At 39.8% G+C, this 23,849-nt stretch overlaps 2 protein-coding genes and 1 pseudogene across 5 annotated transcripts in view; 2 read left to right on the top strand and 1 right to left on the bottom strand.

Moving 5' to 3' along the window:
* Window positions 1-906: 906 nt before the first annotated feature.
* The window catches only part of LOC109454375 (uncharacterized), a 54,887-nt gene continuing 31,944 nt past the window's right edge, over window positions 907-23,849 (bottom strand). Inside the window, exons 1-4 of one of the 4 annotated variants that reach the window (XM_088792533.1) lie at window positions 21,481-21,668; window positions 3,487-3,613; window positions 3,210-3,270; window positions 907-2,810 (exon numbers count right to left, since the gene is read on the bottom strand). In XM_088792533.1, coding sequence (XP_088648659.1) covers window positions 1,067-2,810; window positions 3,210-3,270; window positions 3,487-3,613; window positions 21,481-21,483 — 1,935 coding nt within the window. In that variant the 5' untranslated portion in view covers window positions 21,484-21,668 and the 3' untranslated portion in view covers window positions 907-1,066. Of the gene's footprint in view, window positions 2,811-3,209; window positions 3,271-3,486; window positions 3,614-5,256; window positions 7,110-21,235; window positions 21,381-21,480; window positions 21,669-23,849 lie in introns of those variants that run through there. The other 3 variants (XM_088792535.1, XM_074338122.2, XM_088792534.1) reach the window with 3 other exon arrangements.
* Window positions 14,025-15,021, top strand: LOC109454377 (transcription factor BTF3 homolog 4 pseudogene; annotated as a pseudogene).
* LOC141572814 (HIG1 domain family member 1C) lies at window positions 17,708-18,001 on the top strand. The gene is given in 1 exon segment (XM_074338684.2): window positions 17,708-18,001. A coding segment is annotated over 1 exon segment (294 nt).

Below are 23,849 nucleotides of genomic sequence, written 5' to 3'. Positions count from 1 at the left end.
CTTTTACTGTGATAATTTTTTTTATTTAAACATTCACTGCATTGTTTGATCACAACTCGTATCTGTCAGTGTGAATGGGGCTTCAAAATCTGACTAAAGTCTTCTTTGTTTTTGCCTTCCAAATCTCGTGCAAATGAGGCCATTAATAAATACTAACAAGGACCCTAAAGGAGATGGATTCTGAAAATCAAGCTCCTACTATTACCCAATGGGCGGGAAAATCTCCAGCTCTAGATTTTGTTGCCCTATCACAGATCCCTCGTCTTCTTTCAAAGTCTACTCACAAAATATTAACCCAAAAGAAGGACAAAAAGCAAAAGGCCATATATGAAAATAATTCACACAACTATATTTTTTCCTAAAGTTTCCATACATAAAATTTATTTCAATTTTTTGGAAAAAGGTGCCTATATTCATCACCACAACAAAGGAGCTTTGTCAGAGGGATAGATAGAATATACATAATGAACTAAGGATATAAAGAATGGCCACAAGCCACTAGGAAAACCCAGATACCTAACTGTCATTTTTCAATGGTCCCCTAAAACAGAACAACAAAAAAAACCATTATAAAAAATATTTAACCTAACTGCATATAAAAAGTACACTGCAATTTTCCCATGTATCTAACAGGCATCAGAATGGAGAGAAAGTATTATTAAATGCTTTAAGGAAAAAGCACTAGCTATTAATATTATGTACTATTATTGAAAAACAACTCTCACTATCTTGTGAATATTCATTTCTGAAAGTCATTAGTAGAAATCCACAGTCCAATGATGCATTGTAATAAAAGGTTCAATAAACACTATATTTACAACATCAATGAGAACTCTTTCATGTTGACAACTTTCTGGCACATTATATATGGATTAATGTCTATCAAGCTTTCTCACATTACTTACATTTTTTTTTTTTTTTTTGGTGGGGGAATTTTCACTTGTAAGAATATGGACCAATTCAAGTCTTTCCCATGCTGTTTACACTCAAGAGTTTTTATGCAGTGAGTCCTTTTATGCTTTTGAAGGAAATTGGGATAACTGAAGCCTTTCCCACATTCTGCACATTAATAAGGTTTTTCTCCAGTGTACATTTTCACATTTTCAAAAGGTTGTGTGATAAATGAAGACTTTTCTACATTGCTTACATTCATCGGGTTCTCTCCAGTATGAGTTCTTTCATGTTTCCGAAGATAACGGAGACAAGTAAATGCTTTACTACATTTTTTACATACATATGGTTTCTCTCCAGTGTGATTTCTTACATGTGTTTGAAAACTTTGATAACATCTGAAGGCTTTTCCACATTCCTTACACTCAAAGGGTTTCTCTCCGGTATGAGTTTTTTCATGTGTCTGTAAGGAAGAGCTATCTCTGTAGGCTTTACCACATTCCTTACATTCAAAGGGTTTCTCTTCAGTGTGATTTTTTTCATGTTTTTGAAGATCACTGGGATACCTGAATGCTTTATTACATTTTTTACATTTATAGGGTTTCTTTCCAGTGTGATTTATTTCATGTTTTCGAAGATAATGGAGACAACTAAATGCTTTACTACATTTTTTACATACATATGGTTTCTCTCCAGTGTGATTACTTTCATGTGTTTGGAAACTTTGATAACATCTGTAGGCTTTCCCACACTCCTTACATTCATAAGGTTTCTCTCCAGTATGAATTCGTTGGTGTATTCGTAAGGAACTGAGGTATCTATAGGCTTTACCACATTCCTTACATTCATAAGATTTCTCTCCAGTATGTGTTCTTTTATGATATCGAAGAGAACTGGGATAACCAAATGTTTTGCTACATATTTTACATTCATAGGGTTTCTCTCCAGTGTGATTTCTTTCATGGATTTGAACACATTGATGAGAACTGAAAGCTTTACCACATTCCCTACACTCAAAGGGTTTCTCTCCAGTATGAGTTTTCTCATGTGTTTGTAAGGAACTGTAATCTCTGTAGGCTTTACCACATTCCATACATTCAAAGGGTTTCTCTCCAGTGTGATTTCTTTCATGTTTTTGAAGATCACTGGGATACCTAAATGCTTTACTACATTTTTTACATTCATAGGGTTTCTTTCCAGTGTGATTTCTTTCATGTTTTCGAAGATAACGGAGACAACTAAATGTTTTGCCACATTCCTTACATATATATGGTTTCACTCCACCATGATTTCTTTCATGTCTTCGAAAACTTTGATAACATATGAAAGTTTTTCCACATTCCTTACATTCATAAGGCTTCTCTCCAATGAATTTACTTTCATGTCTTCGATAATTTTGATAATATCTGAAGGCTTTTCCACAGTCCTTACATTCATAGGGTTTCTCTCCAGTGTGAATTTTTTCATGACGTCGAAGAGAACTGAGACAACTGAAAGCTTTACTACATTGTTTACATTCATAGGGTTTTTCTCCAGTGTGGGATCTTTCATGTATTTGAAGTGAAGTTGAAGAACTAAAGGTTTTCCCACATTCCTTACATTTATAGGTTTTTTCTCCATTTTGATTTCTTTCATGTTTGTCAAAACACTGGAGATAGCTGAAGGCTCTGCCACATATGTCATAATTATATAACTTGTCTCCATAATTTTGATACTCATATGGCTTGTGTCCAATGTGATATCTGATGTGCATGTTATGGGATGAATGATGCACAAAGACTTTTCCACACATACTATGCTCCCATAGTTTTACTTCAGAAACAGTTTTCTTCTTTAGACTGAGATTTGGAATAAGGCTGAAATTTTCTCCACGTTGACTACTCTTTTCACCTTCACAGACTCTCTCTAACATTGGACTTCTGTAAAAATTGAGAAGCACATTACTAGTGAATTCTTCATTAATGATTTTATAATCATTAGAATATTTGAACTATATTTTCATGATTTATAGCAAAATTGTAGGTTTTCCCCTTGACTGAATGATTTGAAATTCAATATATGTACTGAATGTTTGGCAAGAAGACTTCAGTGTTGCTATTATCAAAAGTGTGATATGCATATATAGGGTTTATTAATGCCGTTTTCCATTTGAACTACTTTTCAAACACTGAACATCTATGTCACATACAAGACAGTAATTTTGTGAAATTTTTCTGAGAATAAATTTGAAGATGGAGTTGTTTTGGTTGCTTCTTTTTAAAATTTCACAGCATAATGAGTTTCTCACCTGAGACACTACTTTCTATTGTATGACTCACCTTCTTTTTCTCCCCTGGTTTTTGTACTGATCTTCAATATCATGATCTTCCCATTTCTTTCCTAAAATGCAGACCCCCAAAAAAATGATTCCAAAGTATTAGAATTTATAGAAAAATTATTAGATTCTAGTTCTATGATGAGCTGTGACCATGCCGAGTTTATTTAGCAATGTCCTCCCTTCCCACATTACACATCTTAGAAATTAAACATCTTACCATGTTGATGGATAAGAAACTCTTGTCCTCTGACAAAGTGAAGATAACTTGTCATCCTTACCTACTGAGGCCAGGTTCCTGAAGGTTTCCCGCATCACATCTCTGTAGAGCTTCTTCTGTGAAGGATCCAGTAAGGCCCACTCCTCCAAGGTGAAGGTCACAGCCACATCCTCAAAGGTCACTGAGTCCTAAAACACCCCAAATATGTGTACAGTAGGATGTGTGAGACTGACAGCATTAGACACCTAGCCTTCATTTACAGGAAGGTTATGTATGATTCTGTTGTCTCCAAATATTGATTCTATGACTAGATCATCAGAAATTTAATCTCTGAACACAATTACTTCCTCATAAATTTAACAGCATTATGAACACATTGAAATTATTTACACATTCTTACTGTGATCACATTACATCTTATTTTTTTCTAATGGCAGGGTTCAGAGAATGTTGGGAAAAAAATAGAAATGCTGTTCAAGTGAATCAACTATTATCATTTTAAGGTCATCAATTCCTTGAGAGAAAAATTCTTTCATTTCTTTCATTACTGTCCACCATTTATGGCACTCCACGAGGCAGATGTTAACATCCACATAAAGTTTTAACAAATAAAAACATAGTGAAGAGCTACAAGGTTTTTGTTCTATTCCCATCACCAAACATGAGAATCCAGGAGGCCTGTGGAAATACAACTGTTAACAAAGCCCAGCTCACCATGATATCCTAAATTCTTCCAGGACATTAGAAGTAACCATATGCACGGGGCTGAATGGAAACATTCTTATGCAGGATTGCTTTTACCTTGTGTAATGTTTATCACAGATTCAGTTCTCCCTTTCTCCCTCTGTCTAATTTGATTGTCTAGAAAGTTATTTCAAACTTAGAGCTCAGACAAGGAAGAAGGCATGACAAGTTAGGCCACCAAATCCCTGTACTCATGTGTTCAGGGCTGCTTCCAGTCAATTTTTGGCACACATAGACACATACACTGAGATAATACTAAGCCAGAAGTTCTCTTTCCAGTACAACCATAATAGTCTACCCTGGGTCCTGCTGACATTGAGGATATGGTTAAGAGCGTTAGACTGTAATCATGCATGAACTTCAGTTCTTTAACATGCATTTTGCTTTAATCCAAGCTAGCTTTGCTTATTCTGATAGAACCATTACTCACTTGCATTCTTTCCCCAGATCCTCCTGCCTGTACATATATTGTATGTCCATCCCTTTTAATCATTAAACCCACAGCACATTAAGTTCTGGTCAACACCATATTCATTTACGAGTAAAACTTCATGTCCATCAACCATGACGATGATATAATAGCCAAACCTCTAACTAGAATAAGGTTTTAATAAAACAAAAGTAACAGCTTGGCCTCACTTATGTTTCAAATCTGGACTTACGAAAGCTGAACGGGCCCACAGTCCACATCCGCTGGAAACGAGACTGAACAAGGCAATGATTGACACCAGGACCTGAAGCCATGACCAAATGCTCCCCGCCTTATTCCTGACCAATCGGTAGAGCTCATGACCCCAGCTCCCATAGTAACCCTGATTAATGACTTTGCCCTGCTATAATCCAGCCACTAGAGGAGACAGGGGAGCCATGTTTTTGAGAGCACAGGCCCACCTGTGTCTCCAGACTTGGCACCAACTCCTTCAATAAACCTTTACTTTCTTTGCCACAATCTCCTGCTCATATGGTATTTGGCTTGAGTGCATGCAGGCAAGTGGGCCCTTTGGGTCCATGGTAACAACTGCAAGGGAGTGCACTGACATCCACAATGGTGTGATGGTGAACTTGCTCATGATTATAAAATACGTACAGGTGTCAGCAGTGCTTTCCTCCAACAGAACATAACATCTCCACTCCCCAGTCAAGAGGAAGTTTTCCTGACCAAGCACCATACAGGCTGCCCGCCCTTCTTCTGTCATGTCCAAGCTCCCCTGTGGAGTAAAGGAACATGAGAGCTCAGCCTCTGAGCATGGGAGGGCAGATGATGACACCACACTAGGCCACTAGGGTATGAAAGAGATTATTGCTTCTATAATTGAGGTCTCTGGGGAGAGTAAGGCAGGCCTCTCAAGCACGCATGAAATAGCCTGTGAGAGGAAGGAAAGGTGTACAGATTTGGTTTTTTTTTATTATTGAGGTTAGGGTGTGGACTAGGGTGAGAGTTCACACACAAGGGCGGGAGCTTGTGTGGATTCAATCACTTGCTACCACAAAGGAGGGAGCACCAAGGTTTCTTATCACCTTGTATAGATGTGGGGCATAGGGGAAGGAAGAGGGATGAGGCTCTAAAGCCATCAATCATCAAGAACTAGAGCAGGAAAGTGAAATAAGTCAGACTGAGAAAGACAAATACCGTATGACCTCACTTATATATACGTGGAATCTAAAGAACAGAATAAATGAACAAACGAAACAGAAATAGACTCACAGATACAAAGAACAAACTGATGGTTGCTAGATGGGAGGGGGATTGGGTTGGGGAAGGGAGGCAGGTGAGAAAGCTGAAAGGATTAGACAGTACAAATTGGTAATTACAAAATAGTCATGGGGATGTGACATACAGTATGTGGAATATAATCAATAATGTTGTAAAGAGTATGTAGGGTGTCAGATGGGTATTGGGCTTATCAGGGGGATCACTTCATAAATTATATAAATGCCTAACCACTATTCTGTGCACCTAAAACTAATATAAAATAATATTGGATGTCAACTATAAATTTAAAAAGTGTAATCATGGGACGTAAAGTACAGCATAGGGATTATACCATTATTATAGTATTTTAATAGCTACATACAGTGTCAGATGGGTAGTCTTGTTAGGGTTATCACTTTGTGAGGGGTGTAAATGTCTAATCACTGTGTTGTTTTGTACACATGAAACTAAAACAAACAAAAAGCATAAATAAATAAATAAAACAAGAGCAGGCAATTGCCAGTTTCTGGTCTGGCATTTAAGTAACTCAGAAGCTGTCATTCCCAAATTCACAGAGAAAAAAATAAAAAAGAAAACATGAAATGAACTTCTCTTCTTGAATTTATCAGAGAATTTGGTCATAGGGCAACCCAGTGTCTCCAAAATTGGGAAAGAGATAATAAACATGATATTTTGAAATATGCCCAAATACTCTGTTCTTAACGTCGCCTGTACTCAAAAAAATTTGTTTCAGTAAAGTCTAAGAGACAAAAAAAAACAACAACAAAGAAAAACAGAACACAATAGCCATGAACCCTAAGACAACCTGCTTTACACAGAAGGTTCCATACACAATATGGGAATACCTCAAGAGAAAGACAAACAGAAAGGAACAGAAGAAACCAGTGAAGTAACAATCACCTAATTTTCCTAAAATTGATAGATGGCAAACTGTTAGTCCAGGACAGTCAGAGAACATGAAACATGGTAAACAACAAAAGTTCACACCCAAGTATCTCATGTTCACACTAAACAAAAATCAAAGACAAAGAGAATATATTGAAAGAAGCCAGAGGGGAAAACACCTTAGTTATAGAGACACAAAGATTAGAATTAAATCAAACTTCTTTTTAGAAACCATGCAAGCAAGAAGAAAGGGTAAAATATTAAAGTTTTAAAAGAAGAAAGACATCATCTAAAATTGTGTCAGGCAAACTTTTCCTTCAAAAATAAATATGTACTTTCAGAGAAAAAAATTGAGGAAATTTGTCACCAGTCAAACTACTTTGAATAAAATGTTCAAAAATTCATCAGAAATAACATATATGATAAACATGGAGAATTAGAAAAAATAAGTGAAGGTAAAATATTGTTTGTATTTGTTATCATATAACACACGACATTTTGTTTATAATGTACTTGTAATTATAGCTATGGGCAATTAAAATAAATGACATCAACGTGACAAGGTACAGTGAGGGAGGAATTGGGAATAGTGGGTTATGAGGTACTTGTACAACAGCAAAGCAGTACAGTGTGACTTGACAGAGGCCGTGGATTAGTTGTAAATGTATACTGAAAACTCAAGGGCAAGCACTAAAAAATTTTTCAAAAATATGAATAATTGATATAAGAGAGGAGAAGAAAAAGAATCAGGGAAAATGCTCAATTAAAGCCAGAGAAAGCAAAAAACAAAAAGGCTGAAGACATAAAGAAAAGGACAAGGGCAACAAATAGAAAACAGACAAGTAGTGGTAGACATTAATCCAGCTGTATCAATCACCACTTTAACCATCATAGTCTTAACTACAACTGAAAGACAAATAAAGTACTGTAATGTCAGATTTTTAAAATCACACTTAATTATATGTTGCCCATAAGAAACCCATTTTAAATATGAAGACACAGGAAAACAATCCAAGATGATGGAGTAGACACACGCTGTGCTTGCCTCATCCCGTGAACACATCAAAATTACAACTAAATTATAGAACAATCAACCTGGAGAACCATCTGAAGTCTAGCTAAACAGAAGTTTTATAACTAAGGATGTAAAGAAGAAGCTGCACTGAAACTGGTAGGAGGGGCAGAGACGCGAAATGAGCTGGGCCCAAACATCCATGTGGCAGATGAAAAGTGGGAGGGATATCTCGACGACGGAGGTTCCCCACAGAGGAGCAAGGGACCCCAACCTCACATCAGGCTCCCCATCCAGGAGTACTGGTGCCTGGAAAAGAGCCCCCCCATCTGGCTGTGAAAAACAGTGGGGAGTCTGACCTTACCTAATGGAAGGTAGTGGTAAATCCAGACATCCTCTTAAAGGGCCCACACACAGACTCACTCACCCGCAAGCCCTTACTCTGGGCTCCGAGGGGAGAGATGGTGACTTGGGGGGTGTCAGAGGCATACGGGGGGCAGACTGAGTTGTGACCTCAATGAGCAGTCTGGAGGACAATCGGCAATTTCCCTGTGTGGGGCCCTGCTCCCATGCAGCCGGCAAGTGACCAGTATCTTTCCTGCATTGAGCCCTCCCTCTACACTTATGGCCAAATCGGAATCTGACTGGCTTGATGAACGCCGAAGCTCCGCCCTGCTGACTCACTGAGACCGTGCCCCACCCAACTCCATACTGCAGGAGGCTTTATCTGCAGCTAAATCTTACTGGAGCCCGAGTAGGCGACCGGAAGCAGGCAACAAAAGGCAGCAGTAGGCCTCGGTGTGTCTTGGCTTTTTGTGGAGCTACCCCAGGCCTGGTACTAGTGGCAGCCAGCCTTAGTTTGCAGTGTGGCTTCTCTGACACGCCTCCAGATCCAGCACAGGCAGTGACCAATCATGCATCACTTTGCATCTCCTACCAGGTAGTCCTCCACCGGTCACATGCAGTGGCTGACGTGGGCCTGCACTGGAGCCCCTCCCAAGAGGCCCCACACCCAACATACTTGGAGGTTGGTTTCAGACCACATCAGAGCATTACCCAGTTAGCCCCCCAAGTGGCACACCCAAAGGTCAGTCTCAACAAGCACCAGAGCCTGCTGGGGCAAATACCACTCTGTATGACAAGCCCCCCAGCACAGCAGCCCAAAAGCTACATGGCCAAACCCCACAGCCAGTCAGCCTGAAAATCAATCCTACCCACCCAAAAACAATCAAGGCTCAAACATAACAGGAAGGTACACACAACCCACACACGGGACACTCCTGGAGCACCCAGCTAAGGTGACCAGGGAGACTGTGCCAGGGCACCACAAGGTACCTATTATATAAGGCCACCCAGCAAGAGATGTAGTAGATCTACCTAATACATAGAAACAAATAGAGATGCAACCAAAATGAAGAAACAAAGAAATATGTCTCAAATAAAAGAACAGGAGAAAACTCCAGAAAAAGAACTAAACAAAATGGAGGCAAGCAACTTACCAGAGGTAAGAGTTCACTGGTTATAAGGATGCTCAAGGAACATAGTGACAACTTCAACAAAGAGATAGCAAGCATTAAAAAAAGTCATAGAAACTATAAAAAGAACTAGTCAGCCATGAGGAATACAATAACAGAAATGAAGAATGCACTAGTAGGAATCACCAGCAGACTAGATGAAGCAGAGGACCGAATCAACAATTTGGAACACAAGGTAGTATAATACACCCAATCAGAACAGCAAAAGGAAAAAAGAATTTTTTAAAAATGACAATTGTTTAAGAGACCTCTGGGACAACATGAAACATAAGAACATTCACATTATAGGGGTACCAGAAGGAAAAGAGAGAAAGAAAGGAACAAGAACCTATTTGAAGAAATAATGATTGAAAACTTTCCTAACCTGGCAGTGGAAATAGACACACAAACAGGATGAACTCAAACAGGCCCACACCAAGAAACATTATAATTAAAATGGCAAAGGTTAAAGACAAAGAGAGAACCCTAAAAGCAGCAAGAGAAAGGCAACTAGTAACTTACAAGGGAACTCCCATAAGATTGCCAGCTGATTTCTCAACAGAAACTTTGCAGGCCAGAAGTGATTGGCAGGAAATACTCACAGGGATGCAAAGCAAGGATCTACAACCAAGACTATTCTACCCAGACGGCTATCATTTAAAATCGAAGGCCTGATAAAGAGCTTCCCAGACAAGAAAAAGCTAAAGGAGTCCATCACCACCAAACCAGTATTACAAGGAATGTTAGAGGGACTTCTTTGAGATGAAAATAAAACAAAACAAAAGGTCAAAATTATGAATAATAAAGTGGCAACAGTTACATATCTAACAATTACTTTCAATGTAAATGGATTAAATGCTTTGATCAAAAACATAGGGTCGCTGAATGGATAAGAAAACAAAACCCTTACATATGCTGTCTATAAGAGACTCACTTCAGATCAAAAGACACACAGACTGAAAGTAAAGGGATGGAAAAGATATTTCATGAAAATGGACATAGAAAAAAACAAAAAAAACTGGGGTAGCAATACTTTTACCAGACAAAATAGACTTTAAAACAAAGGTTATAACAAGAGACAAAGAAGTACCCAGTAATCCCACTTCTGGGTATTTATCTGAAAAAACCCAAAATGCCATTTAGAGGGGATGTGTGCATCCGTATGTTCGTTGCAGCATTATTTGCAGCCAAGATGTGGAGGCAGCCTGGGTATCTGTCGATGGAAGAACAGACAAAGAGGTGGTACATCTATACAATGGAATACTGCTTGGCCAGGGATGGGAAAGGGTTCTTGTCATTTGCGGCGGTATGGATGGACCTGGAGGTTATTGTGCTGAGTGGAGTATGTCTGACAGAGAAAGACAGATGCAACGTGATTTCACTTGTATGTGGAATCTAAAGAATAAAATAAACAAAAGAGAAACACACTCATAGATACAAAGAACATTTTGATAGTTGCCAGATGGGAGGGGGATTAAGGGGGAGAATGAAAAATGGGGAGGGATTAAGAATTATAAATTGGTTGTTGCAAAGTAGTCATGGGGATGTAGGGTATAACAGAAGGAACATAATCAATAATATTGTAATAACTACGATGTCAGATGGGTACTAGATTTATCGGGGTGATAGATGGGAGGGAGTTGGGGGACAGGGTGAAACAGGTGAAAGGATGAAGAAGTACAAATTGGTAGTTACAAAATAGTCATGGGGATGTAAAGCATAGAGAATATAGTCAGTAATATGGTAATAACTATGTATAGATTAGTCAGGGGGATCACTTCCTAAATTATACAAATAGCTAAACACTATGCTGTATACCTGAAATTAATACAAAATAATATCGAATGTTAACTATAATTGAAAATTTTAAAAAGGGAGGAAAGGTGAAGGGGAATCAGAGGTTCAAATAAGTCATGGGGATGTAACATACAGCATGGGGAATGTAGTCAATAATATTGTGATAGCGTTATATGGTGTCAGACGGTTGCTGGACTTACGATGACCACTTCTTTAGGTATATAAATGTTGAACTATGATGTACACCTGAAACTGATATAACATTGTAAGTTATCTATATTTTTTAATAAAAATCTTTAAAAATATATAAAGCACAGATAGATGAAAGCTAAAGGGATGGAGAAAATGTACACTGCCAACAGTAATCACAGGAAAGCTAGCACAGGTGTATGAATTTCAGACCATGCAGATGTCAGACCAACAAGAACTGACATAAAAAAAGAAAAGAACTGAGATAGAGAGGGATATTACATGATGATGAAGGGGTCCATTCTCCACAAAGACCTAGCATTCCTGTAGGTGTATCTGCATAACAACACAGGAAAAACACATGGGGCAAGAGCTGACAGAAAGCAAGGAGAAATAGATGAATCCACTACTATAGCTGTGGATTTCAATACCCTCTTATCACAAATTATAAATTCCAACAGCAAAAACATCACAAAGGACAGAGTTGAACTGAACACTGCCATGTAACAACAAAATTTAATTGTAAAGTTGTAATCTGTGATTTAACCTATGATTTATCATCTATGACTTAAAAATTTAAATCACTGGAATATTTCATGCAGAAAGAGCAGAATACACGTTCTTCTCAAGTTCACGTGGAACCTTCACCAAGACACAATTCATTCTGAGACATAAAACACACCTTAAAAAATTTGAAAGAACAGAAATCATACAAAATATGCCACAGGCATGAACCTAGAAATGAGTAATAGGACAATAGTTGGAAAACCTCCAAATACGTGGAGATTGAACAACACACTTCCAAATAATACATGGGATCCAAAAACACATCAAGAAAAATAAAAAATTATTTGAACTAAATTAAATGAAAATACAACTTAACAAAGGTTATGGGATGCATCAAAAGCAATGCCTACAAAATAACTTATGCCATTGAACATATGTACTAGAAAAAAGATCTATAATTAATAATTAAGCATCTACCTTAGAAAACAATAAAAAGAGAAAAAAAAACCAAAGTAAGCAGAATAAAAGAAACAATAAAAATTAGAAAAGAAAGCAATATAATTGTGAGAAATCAATGGAGAGAAAACAAAAAAAGCTGTTTTTTGACAAGAGTAATAAAATTGATAAACATGTAGTCAACATAACTAAGGGAGACAGACATTACAAGTAAAGCTGTAGTAACTACAGCAGGTGTGAGAGGTGGCCTCTGAAGCCTTATAGTGAAGGAATCTCTGAGGACACTACTGGGTGTGCCTGTCATAAGGCAACTGAAACAGTTTAGCGCCTTTTATGGTATGGGTACCCATTCTTAGGTGGGGCAGATTGTAAGGAACAAAATAAATGGGCTCCAATAAAATTAGTAAACAAGGAATATGTTGCCTCCCAAACACAAAAGAATTTAGACAGCGTTGTAGGTACTGGGAGGGACTATAGTTATTTCTTCTCAAGACTCAAGGTTGCGATAATCCAGTGTGAGGCGTCATTGGTTCTATCCAGGTTTAAGAACAGATTCAATTCAACTGTTGAAAGGAGAAGTACTGGGGAGAATCACTTTTTCCTAAAAGGTTTCTCCTAAGAGTTTTCAATCCTTGAAGGCCCTGTTCAATTTACACTGGGCCATATTAACCAATTTAAGTCAGGGGTCGGGACCATGGAGTCCCATTTTGTGAAGTCAAGAAGAAGTGGTGAAGACTTAATTGAAATTCGTGATCTATTCGTTCACAGCTGTCCTGCTTACTATGGGGTATTTCATGAGAATAGGTACTGTGTGAAAAAAGGCAAAGATTTCTGATGTTTAAGGTGAAGTACACCACTGTGTCATCTATATTATATTCAGTAATTTCCCTAAGACTATGGGGGACAACCTTGCTTCAATTTACTGAGATCCCAGGTGTAACTGTAATTTGAGACCTAGCACTGAGTAATTGTGTGAGGGTTTGTCAATTACTGCATTACAGGAAGTGGCAACATTCATTCAAAACCTATGTTTTAGAGGCTCAAAAGCCAAAATATTTTTTTTGTTATGTAAATTCTTTTCGTATATTTTGGATTTACAGTTGGGACAAACTGTGGACCTTCTTCAATACCCTTTTCCTCTTGTTCCCTCTCCTCGTGTCCTTTCCTATTTTGTATGTTAAGTCACTGGGTAAGCTTCAGGGAAGTGTGTGTCCTCTCTAACCTGGTAGTAATAATTTTCTTCCTCTAGAGGGCCCCAAATCAGCACCATCAGGATTACAGGCCTCCCCCATGGAAATGGCTGCTGTATAAGATTTAAGGACCCTGGGCTTAAGTCCTGTTTTAACTAACCCCTTCACTGTGCCCCAGTGAGGCCATGGGTGTTGTCCCCAATAGCCCGGAGGGTCAAGATCTGGGCTGCAGTAGAGTCAGGGGCAGCAGCAGCAGAGGCACCGAAGGAACCCAGGGAGCCCTCTGGTATCAGGAGAGTGGACAAAGCCCACCAGCTCTGGCTGCCTTCCCTGTCTCTTCTCTTTCTTTTTCTCTGAAATACCTGTTCTTTAAGGAGTGAGCACCTGATGAGTTCACCTCCTTCAGGGGGTACAATCATCCTCCTTCTCCTGTAGGCCCATCCTACTGTGGGGAAGAACTCAGCCTAGTCACATTTTCATGCGAAAGACGCAGAGAGGTTCCAGCCAAGACATCTACCCAAAACCACTGTAAGGAGAACCCCACTCCCACACTACTGCTCCCAAAGGACAGCATATTATCAACTCAGAGACCTCTGTATACAGACCCCAGGCTGGGTGGGTCCACGATACAGCGCAGGGCAGCACAGCCCACAGAAGGGCTCCCCAGCGAGCAGCAGCTCCCAGTGCAGGGGCCTCCAGGCTTCTCATCAGCCTGACAGGTAAGAAGCAGGAGGGGGAAAGGGAGGGGTGGGGCTTAAGTTTTCAGGAGTCAAATATCAAATAGGTGAACCTGTACTATTCATTATAAGAACAAACATAAGGCTCTTGCCACGTGCTGGTGTTGGAGAACCCCTCCCTGTTTCAGATTTACCAACATCATGAATCGAGAAAAATTAGCCAAACTTCAGGCTCAGGTTCGGATAGGGGGCAGCTCGCAGAAAGAAGAAGGTGGTACACAGAACAGCTACAGCTGATGACCAAAAACTTCAGAGTTCTCTAAAAATACTGGCTGTGAATAATATAGCTGATATTGAAGAGATAAACATGATTAAAGTTAATGGGACAGTTACTCATTTCAACAATCCCAAAGTCCAAGCTTCCCTTTCTGCTAATACCTTTGCAATTACTAGTCATGCAGAAGCCAAACCAATCACAGAGATGCTACCTGGAATATTAAGTCAACTTGGTGCCGACAGCTTAACAAGTCTTAGGAAGTTAGCTGAACAGTTCCCTCAGCAAGCGTTGGATAGCAAAGCACCAAAACCAGAAGATACTGACGAGGAGGATGATGACGTTCCAGATCTTATAGAAAATTTTGATGAGGCATCAAAAAATGAAGCTAACTAAAATCTCTTCTGGTTGTTGGAAGCTGGCATGGACTAGATTTAACAGATCAGCTTGTGGTTCCAAAGTTTTACAGACACGGAGAACATCCACTGTTACTAGTTCAGTAATATAAATATTTTGTATATTAATAATGATGTTTGTTCAGCATTTTTTTTGTCATTTGATTTTGCATTTTGCACTTCCTCCCAGGATCTGTTCTTTGGTCAAAATACGAAGTACTGATGCAGTTTGAGGGTGTTTTGATTTTTGATTCTTGGCTTTTTCTTTCATTTTTTTGTTTGGGGTATTTTTGGTGTACATATGTTTATCTATGCATGCAGGTATGTGTGTATACAGTGGAGACAAACTGGAAAACAGTTCTATTTATCCTCTTCCTTCCCCCAATAGAAATAAAACAAATCTTTACATTTGTAAAAAAAAAAAAAAAAAAAAAAGTTCTTTCTTTCACACATGAAAAGTTCTTTTTTTCACACATGAAAAACAGGCATTCGCACTGTCTTGTTTTATATAAAGAAACACTAAGAAGACAACTGATCAAGCCTGGTTACTGGGAGGGTGGATGGAGTAAGCAGAGCAGAGGAGCAGGACACGTGGGCAGTGACCTTCTAAGTGAGCTTTGTAAGGCATTTTTAAAAACGTTCCCATTCATTATTTAAAAGGAAAGAAGTTTATATATACCACATTTCCCATGATTAATCATCATTATTAACTGTTTTTTAAAATTAATTGAACTTCAACTTTTCTACATAGGAAACCATTTACTCCAAGATTTGATCCTTTAAATAGTAAATGATATAAAACTACAGAGTATAAAAAATTTACAAATCCTTTTCTAACTAAAAAAAAAACCTAAGGGGCATTATAATACTTTTCCATCCATTATATTTCACACTGTGGATATTTTCAAGAGCAAATAGAATATTAAATGGATTAGGGGTTTGCAATTTAGCCCTATACTAGAAATTTCACAGATTTACATAAGCTTTGATATGTTTCCTCATACCAATGAAAATAAAAATTCAATTTTTTCCCCTCATATCTATTAAAACAGGAGTTCATTTACCTTAAGAATAGTATAGCCCCATACCCCTCTTACTCAGGGAGGTTATGGTCTTTTCTAACCTGATCTCCCACAGCTCAAACATGCCAAATAAATTCAAATAGACTACTTTTGGTCTCCTGCGACTCAGTCCTCTGGAAGTACCTAACAATTTGGTGGCCTGTACGGGGAGCCGCCTTCGTCTACCCTTCTGTGGACGCCTTAGGTGACATCACTACTCGTTCCACACAGGAGAAAGAAAAAAACTTGACTGAGAGCCATTGACTGGGAACAGAAATTGAAGAACTTCCCAGGTCCCCTCTCCTGACCTAAGGCTGAGGTCCCCTCCCAGGGTCTGCGAGACATCACCTTAATCCAACAGACCAAAGCAGTGGTGTGCGAGACCTGACTCACCAACTCAGAAGAGGCACATCTCTTCCCAAGTTTGTATTCACTGATGATATGACAGTAGCTTGAAACTGACCATGGTGGGAGTATTTGCACCATGGAACTCAGCAAGTGTTACAAATCAAGGCTTTTTCCCCCTGGAGACCAGTTTAGACATTTATCAGCATAATACTGGATCAAAGTTACTACTACCAGACAAGCTGACTCTATGTACCTCCTGATATTACACACAAAGAAGGACACAACATCACTTTGATGGTATTCTGCCCAAAATGCATAACCTCAATCTAACGTTGAGAAAGCATCAGAAAAAAAACAAATTGAGAGACATTCTACAAAATAACTGGAAGGAAGGAAGGAATCATCTCTAGAGAAAAATGATAAAGCAAATGTGGCTAAATGTTAACAAAGGAGAATCTGGGTGCCAGACATCGTTCTTTGTACCATTCAAGAAACTTTTCTGTAAGACTGAAATTATTTGAAAATGAACAGTTATAAGGAAAAAACCACGTACACTACCTGGTCTTCTGCCCTCATCCTGCGGTCTTTGCAGCTGCGATTGGAAGGAGGCAGTAGGCCAGGACTTCGAAGCCTCAGGGTGCTCGAAGGTGCCCAGTCACAACAGAAGCGAAGTAGCAACCACCAAACCACTGTCATGCGGGATCTCTGGTCCCACTCCCCACATAAGAATGCAGGATATGGTGAGGCCAAAAAGTAACACTCACGGAGCCATAGATAGGGGAGTCATACCACGAGAGTCTCACTGGCAGCACTATAGTCTCATTGGAAGCTGGATCCACACGACCAGCAACCTGCTGTCGTCCACTTCTCTGCCTGCCAACCAACCAACCAACCAACGCAGCCGCGGCAGTTATATCAGCGGTCAACTGGCCAACCGGCTATAGCTGATGGCCAACCAGCCACAGCTCCCAGCCATCTACTACCCAAGTCAGCACCCTTCCACGTGAGGCCGAGAGCCCGGAAACTGCTCTCTGGAACTTTGTCCCCATAGCGGGAAATATTGGGGAACAGTGTGTTTTTCCAAGACCCATCAGCTTCAAGTCAAGTCATTGTCCTTCACTTCAATCTGGTTGTGGAGGGCACAGCTCACTGGCACATGTGGGAATCGAACCGGCAACCCTGTTGTTCAGAGCTCCTGCTCTAAACAACTGAGCCATCTGGCCACCCCCTTTAATGTTGTCTTTAGAAGACTAATGTTTGTGGTCCAGGTGCTGCTGTTTCCAGCAGGGGCTGCGGAAACCTTGGCCAATACCAGCTGGCTACTCCCCCTGGAGGAGGGGTGTTTCAGGGCTCTTCCATTATCTATCAATTAGCTGGAAATTGAGTGTAAATGTGTCTCAGCTTTACAAAGCCTGTTCTGATCTACTGCTGCCTGCTCAAGGAATACCAGGAGACAGACATCAGGTGGTGGGGTACGCCAAAGAAACCACATTATCCCCTACTGTTACCAGTGGAAAAAATGTCTTCAGATACCCAGTGGTCAGCAGATGAGGACGAAGGCCAACTATCCCGACTGATCAGGAAATCTAGAGACTCCCCCTTTGTTCCCATAGGGATAGCAGGCTTTATGACTGGGATGTCCTACGGTCTTTACAAGTTAAAGTACAGAAGAGATCAGAAAATATCCATTCATCTTATTCATATGAGAGTTGCTGCCCAAGGGTTTATTGTGGGAGCTGTGACTCTAGGTGTTCTCTATTTTATGTATAAGGATTTCATCAGAACTTGATTCTTCAATGTGTCCAAAAAATGAAACTACATACAGAAAAGACAAGAAGGCTTCTGAAAACTATTATGAAGAATGAGTTTTCAATATGTAGCAAATTATACTGCAGAAGTCTTAAACAGAATTCTCATAGCCTTGTATAGTAAGTTTTGATGTTTTAAGAAGTTGATTTCCAAACCAACAATCATAGTCAACTCAAAAATATCTTTGTTGATGTCTTTCAGAACTTATGACATGATTTTTTAACTTTTAACATTTTTATTTTGTAGTTTGTAGCAGAAAATAATCTATATTATGTCAAATAAATCTGAAAATTAGGAATTAGTTATATAGTGGCTACAGAAAAATTTTCTTTATCCATATTAAATACGACAGTCTATTTGTTGCTTGATTCCCTTCAAATAGGGCAAGGTAATTAAGGCTTTCATAAACTCCTTTTTAGAATGGGCATGATTACAGTAGGAGAATGGTCATGTTATTTAAATTTGGTTCACCACTGTGCACCTTACTATTATATAGAAACTTGACTATTTTACCACAAACATAAATGTTTAACATTTAAATATCTGTGTATTCATTTGTACATTTCTTGTAAGTACAAAGGTAAATTACGAAAAGAAAAAAAAAAATCCCTTTTCTCCCAGATGGCAATATTGTGGGGATGAAAAGATTTAGTCCAGATGTGCTATTGCTAATCTAGTATGCCACTGTAGAAAACACAAGAAACCAAAGTAGACATAAAATGTTAAGTGTGCCTGTGGCTTCAAATTCCTCTGTACCTGCCCTAGGGTTCTAAAAAAATTTAGCCTTGTTGAAGTCATAAATGTCCTGACTCAGATTTGCTCCCTTAGCATCCAAGCCTAGGAAAGAAAAAAAAAGATTCACTAAAATAAAATTGAAAATGCACTGTAAAAAAAAAAAAAAAAAAAAAAAAAAGAATAGTATAGTCTTTTACATGTCAAAGTTCTCTAGGGAAGAACACATACAAAACTGACCTAAAAATGGAAAATGCACCTGAGAACTTAAAAACACCCACCTCACGTCTTCTTGCCTATATAGAACCAAAATTATATTTATTGCCACAATCAATCTTGCCTCATTCACATTGTTTCCTTCAGTCTAGTTATATGTTAAAAGCCCAGCTGCTAATGGAAACGAAAATGAAAGGGCTGCAACAGTCAATGGTTAAAGGAATCCAATGAAAAGAATCACAAACATTGGAATCAAAACAGGTAAGCAGCCTGCTTACCCACAGTTAAGAAAAACCAATGTTCAGAAAGTTAAACACATCCCCAAGTTTGGGGTCTAGATACACCAGGTTGAGACAGAACCCCTGGACTGGGTCAGTCCCTGGGGAAGAAGGGAGGGACACTTGAGCAGCCCCAGGAATGAACTCTGGGAGCTCCACACACACCCCCTCCCTGTAAGCATGGAAGCGCTCCCTCCCCCAGGCTTCCATTCTCACAGCGAGGAAACTCTCAGCCTGATTCAGTTTAAGGTTCTGACCCAAATGAATCCCCAATTCATAAACCCTCTGTCCATGAGACAGGACTGATCTTTCCAGAGTTCTCAATGTGCAAAAATTACTCTCTGTGCCTACACTGTGGATACAAAACTCAACCGTAAGATCTAAAAATGTCAAGGACAAAAAAACTACAACCACAACCTCTGAATGCACATACATCATCACTCTCCTCCCTCCTTCTACACATGCACCCCAGCTCTCCAGGGCTGCAGCTTCTCTCAGGGTAAAGGCCCCTCCACGGTAGGTGTGAGCAGGTAGGACACCTGCAGGGGAGGCTCCCCAGGAAGAACCACTGAGCCTTCAAGTACTTCCTTGAAGCTCCAGGACCTTAGCCTGGGTCACTGACCACAGGCCTCTCCCCACTCTAGATGCTTGGGACCACCATCACTTACATCAGGCTTTTATATAGAAAGGAAGGAAGAAAATTGTAAGGGTCTTTCACTAGCTTAATCAGAAAACTACTAATATCTATTCTTTTCAGAAAAAGATGTCAGTTAATTATATTTCCAGGGAAAATAACTGATTTGTAAATAATTACACTTGAGCACTTCTGCTCTTTAAGTCTAAACCCTGCAATTTGATTTGAAAATACCCAAAAACAGACCTCACAAATTTACTACACATGCTCAGGGGAAGATGGATGAAAGCATTCTACACAAATGAAATGCAATACTGGAATATTTTATTTTTCTGAAATTCACCTCTTTCTTACCTGTTTGGAACTATTGTATACTGTTTTCATGCTCTATTAATTAAACATATTATACCCCTATTTAAAAAACAGAGACTTAAGTAACTCAATAAATCTTTTCAAGGTGACAAACCGACGGAGTGGCAGTGCTGACAGGAGAAAACACCCAGGAAAGTTTCCCAAGAGGAATCTCCATCCGAAGGACTTCCCGGGACTAGGACGTCTGTGCCCAGGGAAGGTCCTGGAGGAGAGGAACGGGGATTTCAAGTTTTTCAGTTGGTTACTCTCGGCTTTCCTCTCATGTAAAATATCCGCAGAGAAAAAAATAACTCTTTAAAAATTTAGAGATTGGTCTTAGGAAGAGTTAGGCTAGGGGCACAGAGGTGTGGATTTGAGACCCAGAAGCACAAACATTTGAAAAATTCAGGAGAAAACGGGTCCCTCTGGGGCACAGGTAGGACTGGTGTCCAATTAATGAATGTCCAACCTATAGAAAAATTTTGTGTATTTATTATATCCAAACAGAGAATAAGCCTGGAAGCAAAATCTCAACAGACTGAGAAAAATGCTTCTTACAATGACAGTTTGCAGTTCTTTTATGCATTTGGAATTACCTGACCGTGGGAGACAGTAAGGCTGGGATTGGATTACAGGACAATTAACAAGATTATGTGCTCTCTGGAGGGTGGTTATTTTTAAGACTTCTGGAGAAAGAGGCATTTCAAAGGTGTGTTAACCTAAATGGACAAGAACAATGGACAGAGCTTGCTTAAGGCAAAGATAAACCTTTTACTAAAAGAGTTACGTGCCTGGGCGTCACTACCCACCATGACCTTCCCAGTTAGGAATTTACGATCAGATCACCCTGTGAGGTTACTTTCGGTTAGATTACAGTACTCCTTTTTCATCCACACTGGGGACCCCACAAACCACAGCTCCTCTTACCCACGAACCCCAAAGACCGCGTCAGGACTGTCCTTTCATGACCCTCCCCGTGATCACTGCACCATCTGGGGAGACGCGGGGCTGAGGGCGCAGGGCTGACCTGAGAGGCTCCGGGCCGGGGCCAAAGTCACCGTGCACTGTGAAAGGACAGGACTGGAGGGAGCAAATGCCGAACCAACCCCCACGCTGCATGCGGGAGGGGACTGAGGTCCCAGCAGCGCCCCCAATGGACTCAGGTCCTGAGACTTCCCAGGTGACCATAGAGAGGCCGGTCCCGCCATAGCCGGTTTCAACCGGTTCCTACCCGCCCCTCCTCCCATCCCTGCATCCGCACAGCACACTCACCATTTCTGTTTCCCGATCTCCCTGAATCCTTCCTACGACTCCCACGACCAGTACAGATCACAGCGCGACAGACGCCGCAGCCGACCCACTAGGGACCGTGAAGGGAAGCCCACACTCGAGCCTAAGTGCCTCTGGAGCCAGTAGGGATGTACATGCCATTGAGGTGCGTTGCCCCACCTACTTGTCCCAGGGATGCTCCTGATTGGACAGGTCCCAAGGCTGAGTGACAGCCAGCTAGAGAACTCCGGCGCCGCTGAAACAGCTTACCCTGGTGGGCAGGAACACGACCCAGCCTGGGATATTTGCATAAACAGAATTTTTGTAATCCTGGGGCTGCCTGTGTAGTTTTGTTTTGTTTTTTGTTTTGTTTTTTTTAACACGAAAACACACACTTTATTGCACTTAAGTTCTAAGAAAATTAAATTTCTAAGTGAATCAAACCAGACACAATCCCTTTAAAGGTTGTTTTCCTCCATCATGTCAAGTTATTACATTGGTAAAATTAACCAACTAAATCTGATTGTTTTAAATCAGACTATAAATAAAATAAAATAAATAAAAAAACAGGAGAAGGAAAAATATGATTGCCTAGGATACAGTGTTAAATCACTTTTGTATTTCAGCTGGAGTTGTGCCTCTTAGAAAATGAGACAAACCATTTGACTTTTTCATTGATTTTGTTTGCGTGTGATGCCTTTACTACAAAAACTGAGTTGTTTCTGCTTTGTCAGTTACTCAGAGCAATAAAACGGTAACAGTTGTTTTTGCAAATAATGTACAATACTAAGACTGACAGCAACTTTAATTTTGTGTTTTATATATTTTTAAAAGAGTTTAAAAGGTGCAGGTATAATCCTGCACCACGGATGCAGGCATGTGGGAATGGATGTACATTCACCCATTCACTACAGCCCTCAGAAAGAAAAGTTTTTTCATAAAACAGGCAGCAACAGCTCTCTTCCAAGGAACGTGTTTTAACTTTTGTCCAGATAAAAGAAAATAAGCTTTGCACACACTCTCAATTCTCTACTTGCAGGCAAACTTCAGTATTATCTGAAACTCTCCCATTCTCAGCCTCTTAGAGGCATGGAAGGTTCAAGTTTCAGTTCTGCCTTTGTTGTTTCCCCCCAGCTCTTTGTGAACCGGTGGGCACAGGTGTGCACGGGGAATCCTGATTCCGTTCCAGGTGGAGGACGTAAGAGCAAAACATGAGAGAGGCCAGGCCAGGCTACACCGGAACAAGAGGGTCCTATGTCCTCCAGGAGTCAAGGGCTTGGCAGTAAGGCTGTTCCTCCACTCATGGAACTGAGACCCTTGTTTAGAAATGCAGACACTTAAATGTGACTTCACCATCTGTAATAGAGTCTGGCTCCATTTTAGTCTTTGATCCTTCACAGCACTGAGCCTTCCACCCATTTCCTCCCACCTCCACTCATTTGGTCCTTAAGGGAAAGAGTCGCAGAGCACTTGGCTCTGGTGGGAAGTTGACACCTGCAGCCCCAGCCTGGGGACTAGAACTCTTCTCAGTCTAACCATAGGGTGTGAGATGTGTTCATTACATTCTCAGCTGTACATTTTACACTGAAGAAAATTTAATTTAGATCAGTTTTTGCATCAGTCCCTAGAGAACTTTGAAATGCAAACAACTGGAATATCTGTAAGACAATTGATTTCTATTTTTAGTTATATAAAAATAACAATAAATGGTTATGTAAATATGGGATAACCTGGAAACTTTTTCCTTCCAGATTTATTGAGGTGTAATTGACTAATAAAATTGTCTATATTTAAAGATTACGTGATTTGATATGCATATACTGTATAGAATACTTGAAATTTGCTAAAATAGTGACTTAAGCGTTCTCACAACACAGACAAAAATGTAACTATGTGAGATGATGGATGTGTTCATTAACCTGGAAATACTAACATGCCTCAGAGACTGGACTGTAAAACTCTTAATGCATTTATTTATTTATATGATGTGGGAAAGATGTTAGGAAAATTTGCCTTCATTGGCTGATGTGAGGTTTTGTCTGTTAGTTTTTTGTACCTTTGTCCCCCAGATGAGAGACTGCATGTGACGTAGCTTTTTGTTCCCTTGCATGTGGAGGACTGCATGTGAGGTTTGTCTGTTTGTCCCCTCACATGTGGAGGACTGCATGTGAGGTAATAGTTAGCTTTCGTCTGTCAGCTTTTTGTTCCCTCCCATGAGAGACTGCACATGAGGTATCCATTAGCTTAGGGTTAAGAGAATTTCTCCCTCATCTTTTTCCTGGCAGGAGAGATATAGGATGATATTGCTTTCTGTCTGTTTTGCCCACATCAGCAGATGAGGTAGAAAAAGTAACTAAGTTATATCAGAATGA

This window comes from Rhinolophus sinicus, chromosome 15, assembly GCF_057876585.1.
Source record: "Rhinolophus sinicus isolate RSI-liver-muscle chromosome 15, RSI-T2T, whole genome shotgun sequence".
Taxonomy (NCBI): Eukaryota; Metazoa; Chordata; class Mammalia; order Chiroptera; family Rhinolophidae; genus Rhinolophus; species Rhinolophus sinicus.
The sequence above is the reverse complement of the archived record's forward strand: the minus strand, read 5'-3'. Positions and strand labels throughout refer to the sequence as shown.